The sequence below is a fragment of the Pseudonaja textilis genome, chromosome 2, assembly GCF_049901715.1.
Source record: "Pseudonaja textilis isolate UNSWEBS1 chromosome 2, rPseTex1.2, whole genome shotgun sequence".
In the NCBI taxonomy this organism is placed as follows: domain Eukaryota; kingdom Metazoa; phylum Chordata; class Lepidosauria; order Squamata; family Elapidae; genus Pseudonaja; species Pseudonaja textilis.
Genome location: NC_141991.1, coordinates 23,440,868 through 23,453,822, shown reverse-complemented (window position 1 = coordinate 23,453,822; position 12,955 = coordinate 23,440,868). Strand labels below are relative to the sequence as shown.

The 12,955-nt window shown below is 39.5% G+C and overlaps 1 protein-coding gene across 2 annotated transcripts in view; it reads left to right on the top strand.

Moving 5' to 3' along the window:
• ACOX2 (acyl-CoA oxidase 2) overlaps positions 1 to 11,689 on the top strand; it is a 30,432-nt gene extending 18,743 nt beyond the window's left edge. For both annotated transcript variants that reach the window (XM_026721649.2, XM_087923554.1), the window contains 6 exons: positions 1,068 to 1,258; positions 2,157 to 2,318; positions 4,714 to 4,819; positions 6,306 to 6,523; positions 8,795 to 8,927; positions 11,541 to 11,689. In XM_026721649.2, the coding sequence (XP_026577434.2) occupies positions 1,068 to 1,258; positions 2,157 to 2,318; positions 4,714 to 4,819; positions 6,306 to 6,523; positions 8,795 to 8,927; positions 11,541 to 11,603 (873 nt within the window). In that variant the 3' untranslated portion in view covers positions 11,604 to 11,689. The remainder of the gene's footprint in view (positions 1 to 1,067; positions 1,259 to 2,156; positions 2,319 to 4,713; positions 4,820 to 6,305; positions 6,524 to 8,794; positions 8,928 to 11,540) is intronic.
• Positions 11,690 to 12,955: the final 1,266 nt, after the last annotated feature.

The following is a 12,955-nucleotide window of genomic DNA, read 5'->3' as shown; positions in this document are numbered from 1 at the left end:
CTAGACAATCTTGGCAACTTTAAGATATGACTGGGAAATCTGGGGACTTGAAGTCCACATGTCTTAAAGTTGCCAAGTTTAAGCAGCATTGATTTAGATGTTTTAATTCAAATGTCATTGTTTATTGTTTTCTGTACTTCACTAATAAAATGAATTTTAAAAGCAATGCAAAGGGATAGTTTCAGGAAGAATGTGATTGGAGCTTTTTCCTTGTTTGAAACAGAAGACTTTGGTTCGATGGACAGTTGTGGTTTCAAGAGATATTTGTGCATTGGCTTGTTTTACAACCACAAAACAAAGGCTTCGGACATGGTCCAAGTAATGTTAAGAGCTTTTTAAATTTGCTGTCCAGTATGGATGCTATTATTAATAGGAGTAATGCTTTTTTAATAGATGCAATATTGATTTAAGAAGGTAGAAAGTGTTTTAAGGGTCTCTCCAGTTTGAATCAGTGGGACTTGATCCAATGACTGGTAAGCATTTCTAGTCTACCTTTGAGCAAATAAAACATTTTCCAAGCTGATATCCTAAGGGTCATTCCAATAGGAGGTTCTCAGATTTACTACACAAGACTTTTGAAAGCTAGAGAAGATTAACCTAAAGAAGTTTTATTTATTTACATTGTACGTGTTCCCTTCCTCAAATCCCTGGTCTGAATTTACCATATGAAGTGTAAATATAAAATAGAAACAGATGTAAACCCTCATAAATGTACTTGGGAAAATGAAAGGGTGCTTCTTTAAACATTCATTTTTATATTCTCTATGGAAGTATTGGAGTTATGTATCTTTTTTTAAAAAATGCCTTTGAGTCAGTGTTTGCTCCTGGAAACTTCATGGGCAAGTCCCTGCAGTTTTAAGGTGGCAAGCCACTTCCAAAATCTTGCCTTTTGGAAGTAGCTTGCCACTGCCTCCTCTTTAAGGCTGGGAGAGAGAGATACTGGCTCAAGGTCAGCCAGATGGCTTTGTGCCCAAGTATGACTCAAAATCTTCCAGTTCTAGTCTGATGAATTCACTGCTACCTCAAACCCGATCTATCTTACCATTTAAATTTCTTACATTTCACAGCTTCACGCCCTGGCAGCAGGCATAAAAGTGATTACTACCGACTACTGCTCAGCTGGAGTTGAGGTGTGTCGAAGGGCTTGTGGGGGACATGGCTACTCTCTTCTCAGTGGCCTGCCTTCCATTTATGTGAAAGTGGTCCCGTCGTGTACTTATGAGGGAGAAAATACTGTCCTCCTGCTGCAAACAGCCAGGTAACATCAGTGAAAAAATGTTACTTTTCATCTCTGAAGCCTTGCTAGAAACATCCTAGAACTAAGGAGAAATTTTCTGACTGTTAGAACAATTAATCAGTGGAACAACTTGCCTCCTGAAGTTGTGAATGCTCCAATACTGAAAGTTTTTAAGAAGAGATTGGACAACCATTTGTCTGAAATGTTATAGGATTTCCTGCCTAAGCAGGGGGTTGGACTACTAGATGACCTCCAAGGTCCCTTCCAACTCTGTTATTCTATTTCTGTTTCTATTTCTATTCAATTCTATTCTGAAAAGCTTTTCCAGAATACGTTTTACAAGCACTTTTGCAGGTTTTTTATAAAATGAATGGTCTCTAGGAGTCCAGGTTATTTTTTTATTTTCCAGCACTTCCATATTATGAAAGGGATTCCAAAATGCTACAGGGAAAATGTTCACGTTTGCATTTTCCGCCTCTATGTGTGTATATTCCTTTACTTAAAGAAGGGGAGCTATTACTGCTGATTGGCTCCAGATATCTTATGGAACAGAATATTCACGAACATTCCAACTACTTAAGAGACAAAGCTGCAAGAATACTTGAATTACAACTTTTGTGAGAAAGGGGAAAAATTGGCTGGACTGAGTGTCTCTCCCATGTTCCAGAAAATAATACATTTTCCTTTCTTTTTATTGTTGTGGTTATATTTAGTCCATGGCTGGACTAAAGAGTTCAGGAAATATAGTGGTGTAACATTCATAAGGAAACAGGGCCTACATGGTAAATATCTTTTCTGTATTCTAATGTCCAAAAGCAATCTTTTTTTGCATCCCTATTGTTTATCTCTGAAAATAATTGCCATCATTCAGCTCGTCTTAGAATGTGTCTTGGTTTTCATTTTTCTTCTTTATTTTTAGATTTCTTGTAAAATGCTATGGAATGGCACAAATGGGCCAGCCACTTCCTTCATCAGTTGCCTACTTTTCTTCAGTGAATTTTGGAAAATGTCAAGCCCAGGAAGAAAAGGATTTCCTAAATCCTGATATATACACAGATGCCTATAAGCATCGAGCCTTCAGGTTGGTATAAAGAAACTGGAATAGATGTTTTTTCCAGATGGAGCACACTGCTTCTGCTTTTGCCTTTCAGCCCCAATCCAGGAGCCTTCGCAGGCAGTTGCTTTCGCAAAAAACTATTTTTGTGTTGAATTTATGTTTTACCAACAAAGATTTGTCAGTAAACATAAATTCAACACAGAACTGGAATAGATAGTCTTTGACTTACAACAACTGAGATCAGAATGTCTATTGCTAAGGGAATTTCACTTGCTTTGATGGCTTTTTTAACACAGCCGTTAAGCAAGTCACTGCAGTTGTTAAGTAAATCATGCAGTCATTAAGCAAATTTGGCCTCCCCCATTGACTTCGCTTGTCAGAAACCAGCTGGGAAAGTCACAAATGGTGTAGCCCTTATGCACCTGGCATGTTGCAACTGTTGTAAATAAATTTCAAATAACAAGCACCTGAATTTTGATCACATGATCTTAGGGATGCTATGATGCTCATTCAGTGCAAAGACCCAGTTATAAAACACTTTTTTTTAGTGCTGTTGTAACTTCAAACAGCCACTAAATGAATATTGCAAGTTGAGGACTACATGCCAATCCAAGTTGAGGACTACATTGGTATCGCAAGTCAAGGACTACATTGGTATTATATGCCAATCCAAAGGTTGGATGGTAAAAGATCAGATAAAATTAAAGATGACGCAGAAGACTTTAGCCTAAGGTCATGTCTTAATATAAGCTTCTTCCCAGAATTCATATGTTCTTCAGTTGGCTCCCCTAATTCTCAGGATTAAACAAATTGATCATACAAATATAACAATAGTGGGAGAAAATATGTGTTGTCACTAAGAATTGATACCAACTAATGATGCATCATCATTAAAAAAAAACCTTCTCATTCAGTACTGCATTTACCCAAGGAAGATGATTCTTCATCTTCAAAGGAAGAATAAACAGTGGGGGTGGGGGGGATTAAAAAACAGAAATCTAGTGTAAAATTCAGTTTCCTACCTCGTCCATTCAAAGATGCCAATTGCAGCTGAAACCATACTGAAGATATTTCATGCATGCTTTTGTCCACTGCCCCGTTAAAGTCAAATGTTAACTATTGACTAAAATGAACTCCTTGTAAATTAAGATCCCCCTTTATAAAATGAAGTGATTTACCCCATCATTCATCGCTTTACCTCATAAACAAGAATGCACACATATTATCATGGCAATGTATGTGGTTTCTTTTCTCCTTCTAATAAAAGTGCCAAAAGAAAAACAAAATAGAGATGGGATGAGGGACAGGGGTAGGAGAGAGACCTGGATGGGGGGGAGGGGGAAGAGATGGAGGAGGAGATGGAGATGATGGTTTTAACAAACAGATTCCATGCAAGCCTGCTTTCCCAGCCAAGTAAACAGAATAAAAGGGTCCAGATTTGTTAGCAGGACTGTTCATAGTCAATTTTGTCTCCTGCTGATCCTTTTGTTTCTAGCAGCTTCTATTTTCAAAATGATGCCTCCATCTCATTCATAAATAATTGGTTGGAAGAGGATTCTATTGATCTTTTTGGGAAGGCCACTGGATAAAATATCTGTAGATCCCATGACTTTGTCTTCAGGATTGCTGATGAAACACCTCAACTGATAAATTTTACCCCATAGCATCACAATCACCTCCACTGATTAACACTTGGACCAAATACTCACACAGTCAGAACTTTACACACATGGTACAGATAAACAATTTAGATTGAAATGTAACCATTTTATAAACATCAAGCAGAACCTGAGATTGCCATGTATCGTAATGGGAAAGTTGCAAAGTTGTGACATAGATAGATAGATAGAATTCTTTATTGGCCAAGTATGATTGGACACACAAGGAATTTGTCTTGGTGCATATGTTCTCAGTGTACATAAAAGAAAAGATACATTTGTCAAGAGTCAAGAATCATAAGGTACAGCACTTAGTAATAGTCATAGGGTACAATAAGCAATCAAATCATACTAGGAAACAGTCAATAAAAATCGTTAGGATACAAGCAACAAGGTTACAGTCATAAGTGGGAGGTGAAAAAAAGGCTGAGAGGATTAATAGTAATAGTAATAATAATGCAGACTTAGTAAATAGTTTGACAATGTTGAGGGAATTATTTGTTTAGCAGAGTGACATGGTCTTTGGTTGGTGTATTGAATTGTTTCTGATTTGTAGTGAGAGTTATTTTCTGGATCACAGTGTTCAGAAAACTCTTTTATTTGCAATTCTTCATTTCAAAATTCCACCCTCCCATGTCACTGCTAGATCAGTCCCCATCTTCTGCCATTAAGAAAAAATTTTTTTAGATATGAGGTAATGAGTTTTAAATTAGTTGAACATTTTGACATGTTAATATTTGTTTGTATTCTTCTCTTCTCAGATTGATAAGAAATGCAGCGATGAAGCTTCAGCAGTTGGTTCAGGCAGGAAAAACACAACATGAAGCCTGGAACCAATGCACTGTGCAGCTAACAAGAGCTGCAATGGTTAGTAATTACATTGGGCTTTTCCCCGATCAATTATTTTGGCAGGAACTGAGAATCCACCAATTAAATTAGGGTCAGGCAATGAACCCAAGGAAAATAAGTCCCTTCACACTTTGCAAAGCCACCTTTTGTATAGGAAGAATGGAAGGGAAAGATGGCATTGACATTTTAAGCTTAAAGGTGTGCCAGGTTTTTTTCTAATCATGCATGTCTTCTCCCTATTTTAAAAAGGAACTTTTTTGACCCAAAATATGCCATCCAAAATTAGATATATATTAGTTGAGTCAGGTTCTATGCAGTTAGTAGGCTTTGGACTTACAACATTTGCTTCAGTTCTACCTACTCTTCATCCTATTACTTGCATTCACATACAATTTAAATATATATATATCTACAATTCCCTAATTCATCTAGAGGCACAAACATGAAGCAGGAATATGATTCAAGAGCTGGATAGCTGAAATGTTTGTCTCCAGCAAGGACTAAAAGCACACAAGTTAACAAAATATATCTGGAGCCAGCTGGCTGCTTTTACTCATACCTTGCTTAGCAAGAAGCCGCATTGAAGAACATAGTTCTGCTTACTTCCGTATGTGCCTAAACCTGGGACTTTGGGGGTTGTGCCTCATCATGTGACTGCTCCAGCTGAACAGGAGATGCTTGTGACTGTCCAGATTCCACTGAATCCTGGTTCACTGATTTCTGATGCTGACAATCCTGAAGCATAGGCTCAGCTGGAGTAGCATTGTCATATTCTAGTGTGAATCATGACTTCTAACAGGAGTATCAAATTCACGTGGTCACGGCGTCGTCACATGACTTTCGGGACTTCCCCCCCCCTTTGCTAAATTGGGCATGGGCCTGGCCAGCATGTATGAGTTTGACAGTTCTGACTTATAACAATTGTCATTTTTGGGGGGGGGGGGTGTTGTTAGAAGAACAGAGTACTACCTTACAAAAAGCAGTTGTTGGGGCCAACTGTTTCCTGCATGGTCCACCAATTCGTTCTTTCTTATGTTTTCTGTTGGCTTTTCTTTTTTGTAGTGATCTCTCAGGCCATGCATTTTGTTCTGTTGTATTTTCTCTGAGAAGTTGGATGAGTGTAAATTCAAAATGGTGGACACAAACGATTACTTAGGTTAATGCTGCTAACAGGCCAACTAATAAAAACATGAGGGTTTGTCTAGAGACACCCACCTCCAACTGACCAAATATGGAGGAACATTAACCAGTTTGGAGAAACATCCCTTTCAGATGTACCTCCCAGATATGTGAAAATCTTTCCAGACAAATTTTCTGATCTCAGTTCCTGAAATCACTTTGAGCAGCTATTGAAGATATTGAAATAGAAACCCTACTGTGTAGAAGTAGAACCTCTCCAATGGATCTCTTTCCAACCATCTTTTTGACATACAAACTTTTAATATATGTTCAAGTTTATGATAACAAAGATCTGGGATATGACTTTCTCTGTTAATTTTTTCAGGCTCATAGCCATTACATTGTGGTACAAAAATTTACTGAAGAGTTGAAGAATCATGCAAAAGAATCTGCCATCCAGAGAGTCCTCAAAAATCTCTGTGACCTCTTTGCTCTACATGGGATTTTCTCTAATGCTGGAGATTTTATGCAGGATGCGTATTTTTCTACGGAGCAAATTGACAGGGTGACTGAAACATACCTGGATCTCTTGGCAGTCATTCGGTGAGGTGATTTTCTTCTCTCCACAAAAATGACTGAATTCCGTAAATTTTATTTATTTTTTATTTGGGGGGGGGGGCTGCTCTTGCAAATCTAACAAACTGCCTAATCTTTGGATAAACAAAAAGGAAGGCTGGCACATTTCAGGGATCCTTCAGAGAAGCACTGATATCACTTTATTTTTCTCCATAAACCTACTTTGCATCTGCTTCTCTATCAAGATTAACCGTATCATGTGACATTTCTATGTGAGTGAATGAATATGAAAATGGAGTTAATGTTTACTCACAGTATGAGCAAAAGTCAATTTTCCCAAGAAATGTCTTTTTTAATACGTTTTAATTGTATCCTTCTGTTATATTTTCTCTGAGAAGTTGGATGAATGTAAATTTGAAATGGTTGACAAAAATGATTACTTAGGTTAATTCTGCAGCTACTACTACTAATAAAAACATGGGGATTTGTCTAGAGATACCCATCTCCAACTGACCAAATATGGAGGAACATTAACCACTTTGGAGAAACACCCCTTTCAGATGTACCTCCCAGATATGTGAAAATCTTTCCAGACAAATTTTCTGATCTTAGTTCCTGAAATCACTTTGAGCAGCAATTGAAGATATTGAAAGGGAAACCCTACCGTGTAGAAGTAGAACCTCTCCAATGGATCTCTTTCCAACCATGCAGCTGGTCAGACTAAATTTTTGCTCTAACCTGCCCAATACTTTTTATATTAGGTCAAGGATAGTTTATGCTGCACTACTGTTTATTAATATAATTAACTTATATTGTTAATTATATTAATAAATGGGAATTGTATTGTGAACAAAATTAACTCCTTATATTATCAAAGGCTTATACAAATTGTTGACCAAAGTACCATTTTTCATTCTTGCTCATATGCATAACTTCTATGCTCAGTTAGAGATCCTTGGCACTTGCTTCTGAATTCCTGTTGTTCTACATCAGGGCTGCCAAACTTGCGGCCTTTGGGCCGGATGTGTCACATGCTGGCCATGCTCACGGCTGGTCTAGCGAAGGGGTAAAAGTCGGGATACATCACATGATGCCACCATGATGATACGAGTTTGAAACATTCAAGATTTTACAAACTTAAAGGGACACGTGCTTCTGTACAGACAAAAGTCTGGAACCTAAATTACTACTTGCAGAAACTTCAGGCCAGGGCCAATGGTAAGAGATACTGAAAACTGTAGTTCTGCAGTATTTGGGACAACCACAGGTTACCTCTCTAGGGGCTTCTATCCCAATGGTGATCCATCCATTTCCTGCCCATAGGTCACATATTTTACTAGTGCTTGACTTTTCAAACTTGTTTACTTTGATGCTTAAAAATTGCTGCTACCTCAGTACCTTCAGTTCTTATGTTTCTAACCTGATTTCAGTCAATGTTGATGTCTATATGAAAACTTCTGTTGGATACTTGGGTTGTACTTTGAGTACTTTATGGCAGTGGTTGCCAACCAGTGGGCTGGGGACCACTGGTGGTCTGTGAGAAAATTTTGGTGGTCCACAGAGAAATGTCACGCCCAAAGCAATTGATCCAGGCTGCACAGGAACACAAGGCTACGCGACCCACATGGCCCTTGGGAACACAAGGCTTGAGCCGCTTGCATTGTGAACAACACGAGGTAGTGAGGAGAGGGGGAAAAAGAGCAGAGGGAGGGAACTCACCCCATGTGCCTCTCCTGGCCACCGGGATGCTTCTTTCCGCTTCTTTCTTCTTTTGCTTTTGGCTGCACACAAGGAAAGCAGCAAAAACCTTTCTTTCTCTCCCCGAAACTCTGCCAGAAATGAGTCTTTGGGACCCTGCAAGGCATTCTGCTCCAAGAGCCTGCGCCATTCTGGTGGAGTTTGGGTGAGAGAAAAAAGACTTCTGCTGCTTTCCTTGCACAAAGTCAAAAGTCTCTCTCCCTCTTTCTCTCTCTCTCCCCCTGAGAATGGAGCTGGAGACAGTATCCTGCGATACCAAATAAAGATTGATCGATCGGTATGAAAATGGGGTGGGGAATTTTCCTGCAGACTTTTGGGGGGATTTTCCCAGGATCTCTGCTGCTTTCTGCAGAGACCCTGGGAAAATGTCAGCAAGCCACTGTCAGTCAAAATTCAAATTAGTGGTCCACAGGATTTAAAATTATGAGTTTGGTGGTCCCTGAGGTCCAAAAGGTTGGCGACCCCTGCCTTATAGGGTAGAATTTATTACTCATCAAATAATAAATTATGACTCATCAAATATTTTCCGTGCTCTTTCAGGAGAGATGCTGTGCCATTGGTGGATGCCTTTGACTTTTCTGATGCATGTTTAAATTCAGCCCTAGGAAGCTATGATGGCCATGTCTATCAGAGGCTTTATGAGTGGGCCAAAAAGTCCCCAACCAATCACCAGGTGAGAAGAATTAGTGGAATAGCAATAACAATAGAATTAGCACTTAGACTTGTCTAAGCGGTTTACAGAGTCAGCATATTGCCCCCAACAATCTGGGTCCTGATGGAATGGAATACCAGGTTTGCATTAAGAGGCAGTATTTAACGGGAAATAGTTGCTTTCTCAGCATCAGATGAAGACAAAATCTATTTTGCAGGCTGAACATGCATTATGAAAAATGTATTATTTGTGTGATTTCCCCATAACCTGGTTAATCCTATATAAATATGTAAAATATATACGCATCTGTACATAAGAAGTGATAAAAGAGAACTAACTGTAACATAAGGGTTTATTATTACCAGAGCTCGAAACAAACAGAAAAGGTTAAATTTGAAATGATTTGGGACACCCCTTGGAAGGAGAAAAAAGGGGATTTGAGGGCTGATTTGGAAGAGAGAAAAAGCATGTTAACAGCCAAAGAAAAAGGCAGCTCTGCAAACAGCGAGAGAGGCAGGATATCAGCAAAAAAATGTCATCGCAAGAATATAGATTACCTGGTACAAAGAGAGATGGAAATTGATGCAGTCATCCTGAACATTAGTGGGTTTAGACCTGGTTAATGCTGAATGGGAAAGCTCAAGCAACAAGCAGGATTAGTGGTTACTCTGAGAAGGTGGGGAGATATTTTTCTAACCTTGTTTTTTTTTTCCTCCTGAGTGGAAAATTAGAATGAATTAAGTGCTCAAAATACAGATCAAATTGGATGGAGGCATACATCAACATAACCTATTTTAAATAGCTATGAAGGCATTACAAAAGTCAATGGAACATTAAATGGGACAGAATTTTGCATTTCATTAAGTTCTTCCTTCCCATGTCCCAAATAATCTGAGCAGCAACAGAAAATCAGAAGACAAGAGAAAATACCTGTATAACTGCTTAATCAGCATTCTGTCTACCATTGCCTGAAGGCTGCCTGCCTGGCTATCTTGAGGTTTTTAAGTTGCCCAGAAAAATACATGTTCTCTGCTTATTGACAAAATGTTGGTGCTTCCATTCCTGTTATGCACTTCTGTTCCACTATAAAGTGACTGGCATGAGTATAATGATAGGAAGGGAAGCAAGTAATCTCAGTTTTCTACTCAGACAAGCAAGTCATCTAGGTTTCTGACTCAAATAACCCAATGAACACAGCTTGTAGCTGCCAGCAAGCTGCAGAAAGAGAAGAAAAGAAAAAAACACTAGGCAGTTTCATAAATCAAGGATGGAGACTTGGCATAGGAAAGCTCTGAAATAGTGGGCAAGGCCTGCATTGCCACATTATAAGTATGTGTATCCTTAACTAATCACCTTTCTTTGAGTGACCATTCAAAGTTACACCATCACTGAAAAAAAGTAACTTGCAATATTTGCACCTACAACTCTTGCAGCATCCCTACAGTCATGATTAAAATTTTGGGCACTTGGCAACTGGCCTGTATTTATAAGAGTTGAGTTCCCTGGGATCATGTGATCATCATTTGTGACCATGTGACCTTCTGACAAGCAAAGCCAATGGGGAAGCACGATTGTATGATTTACTTAACAGCAATGATGCACTTAACAACAGTGGCAAAAAAGGTCATAAAATCAGGTGCGACTCATTTAATAACTGCCTTGCTCAGCAACAGAAATGCTGGCCTCAGTTGTGGTCGTAAACTGAGGACTAACTGCAATGGATTGCCGTCCATCCTTGCGACCTCTGATCATCAGGTGCAATTTGTGACAGTATGCAATCATTCTGAAGTTCTGAGCATACAACCTGGGCTTGCAACATTCCCCTTTTTGTCCATTTTCAAATGTTTGATGAGGAATCTTTCACTCAAGCCCTAATTCCCTTGCTGTAGTGGCCATAAGGAATGGCCTTGAAGGACAAGAAGAAGTACTGCAAGCAAAGCAATGGTCAGATAAGTGGGTTTGTGTCCATTCCAAAAAGTAATTTGAAAAAGCATCTCACACACCCCTTCCCAGTTCACGCAGATAAAACGAGGGAGGGGGAAAGCACATACAGACTCGTGGGATTCCATTACTGTTACAATGAAAGCAGTCTTGACCTATATGGCATTGGTTTCTTAGTCTTAAGTTTCTTAAGGACTATTTGCAGATCGCTATTTTGTTCTGGATAAGAACTTGGCCGAGCTGGGCTTATCAACTGGAAGGTTGGCAGTTCGAGACCCAATGACTGCATGACGAGGTGGCTCCTAAGAGTTTGAAAGCATGTAAATGCAAGTAGATAAATAGGTACCACTTCAATGAGAAGGTAATAGCATTCCAGGAACCCCGGCGTATAGTCATGCTGGCCGTATACCCACGGAAGCATCTTCAGACAATACTCTTTGACTTTGAATTGGAATAGTGAATTGATGGTGGATTGGAAAAGTACAGCTCCCTAGAGTTGGACACAATTCTACTTTCTATTAGGAGCCCTGGTTTCCCTACATTTAGTTTAACACAGTGAAAATATAAAAATGGACAGTTAGTTATATGAGGCTGTAATGAGAAAATCAAGCTATTATGAAAATCAAGCTTGTCTTTGCCACCAAGTCGTATGCCTAATACTTTCCCTTCCCTTTCTCTTTTGCTTTCCAACAGGACGATCGGGTCTTCAAGACATACTTAAAACCACTTTTCCAGAATGCTCTCTCCAAATTGTGAAGAAGGGTCTGGCACAGGGAAACTCTTTTCCAAACTCTCTTCCAAGCAACACTGTCAGTTTTCCTTAATAAGCACATGAAATGTAATTGCTGACTGCCTTTAAGCTGGATAACAACAGACTCAATTCTCCCAAAGGTGCTTTTTCCAAAAGTCAACAGGACTTTTTGGATTGGTTTTTTTTTCCCCCTTTGAAAATGTTTTGTTTCTCATCCAAGAGGCGTCTTTAGAATTGAAGAAGTTTCTTGGACGAGAAGCAAAATATTTTCAAAGGGACACCCTCCCGCCATGGAAAAAGCACCATTGGGACAACCATGACCTGGATGATTGAGAATCTCTATAAAATAGCAGCCTTCTTTTGTCATACAAAAGGCGGGCAGCTGATTCACAAAGAACATATGATGGTGGGATTGTTCGCAAGATGGCTCACCACCGGATAGTGATCCTACATTGGTTTTCCATTCACAGATTTCACATACAATCAAATGAAGAGTCTCTACAAAGTCCATCCAGTTAAAATTAGGAAAAAGTCAAGCATATTCCCCCAAAGAACCTTATCCATCCTGATGCCCTTCAGATATGCTAGACTGCAACTATCCACAGAGAAGTTGTAGTCCAAGTCATTTGGGAAGCAGTAAGCTAGGAATGGATGCCCTAAAGCAGAGAGGCCACAACCTTTTGGGCCCCAGGGACCAGTCCCATGGAGAGAGATTTTTCCATGGACCGGAGGGCGCGTGGTTTCGCATGCTGCCTGCATCCCACAGATGGGGCTTCACTTTTGTTTGCATGGACCAGTTTCTGGCATGCCATGGACTGATGCCGGTCCACAGACCAGGTGTTGGGGACCCCTGCCTTAAAATAGTGATGATGGGATGCTAATAGGAAAGGGTTCGCAGAATTGGGTTGGTGGTGGTGCTTTTGAGTCAGTGTTGATTTCTAGCTATTGCCTAGATTAGTCCTTGCAGTTGGGATAATATTATTCATAATAATAATAATAATAGTAACAGAGTTGGAAGGGACCTTGGAGGTCTTCTAGTCCAACCCGCTGCTCAGATAGGAAATCTTACACCATTTCAGTCAAATGGTTGTCCAATCTCTTCTTAAACATTTAGTGTTGGAGAATTCACTTCTGAAGGTAAGTTGTTTCACTGGTTAATTGATCTGTCAGGAAATTTCTTCTTAGTTCTAGGTTGCTTCTCTCAGTGAGAGGGAGGGACTGGCCCCCAAGGTCACCCAGTTGGATTTATGCCTACATTGGCATTATAACTCACTGTCTCCCAGATTCTAGCCTGGTGCTTTTAATCATTACACTAAAATGGTTCTCATGAAAGTTTTAGGGCTTATTTAATTTTTGA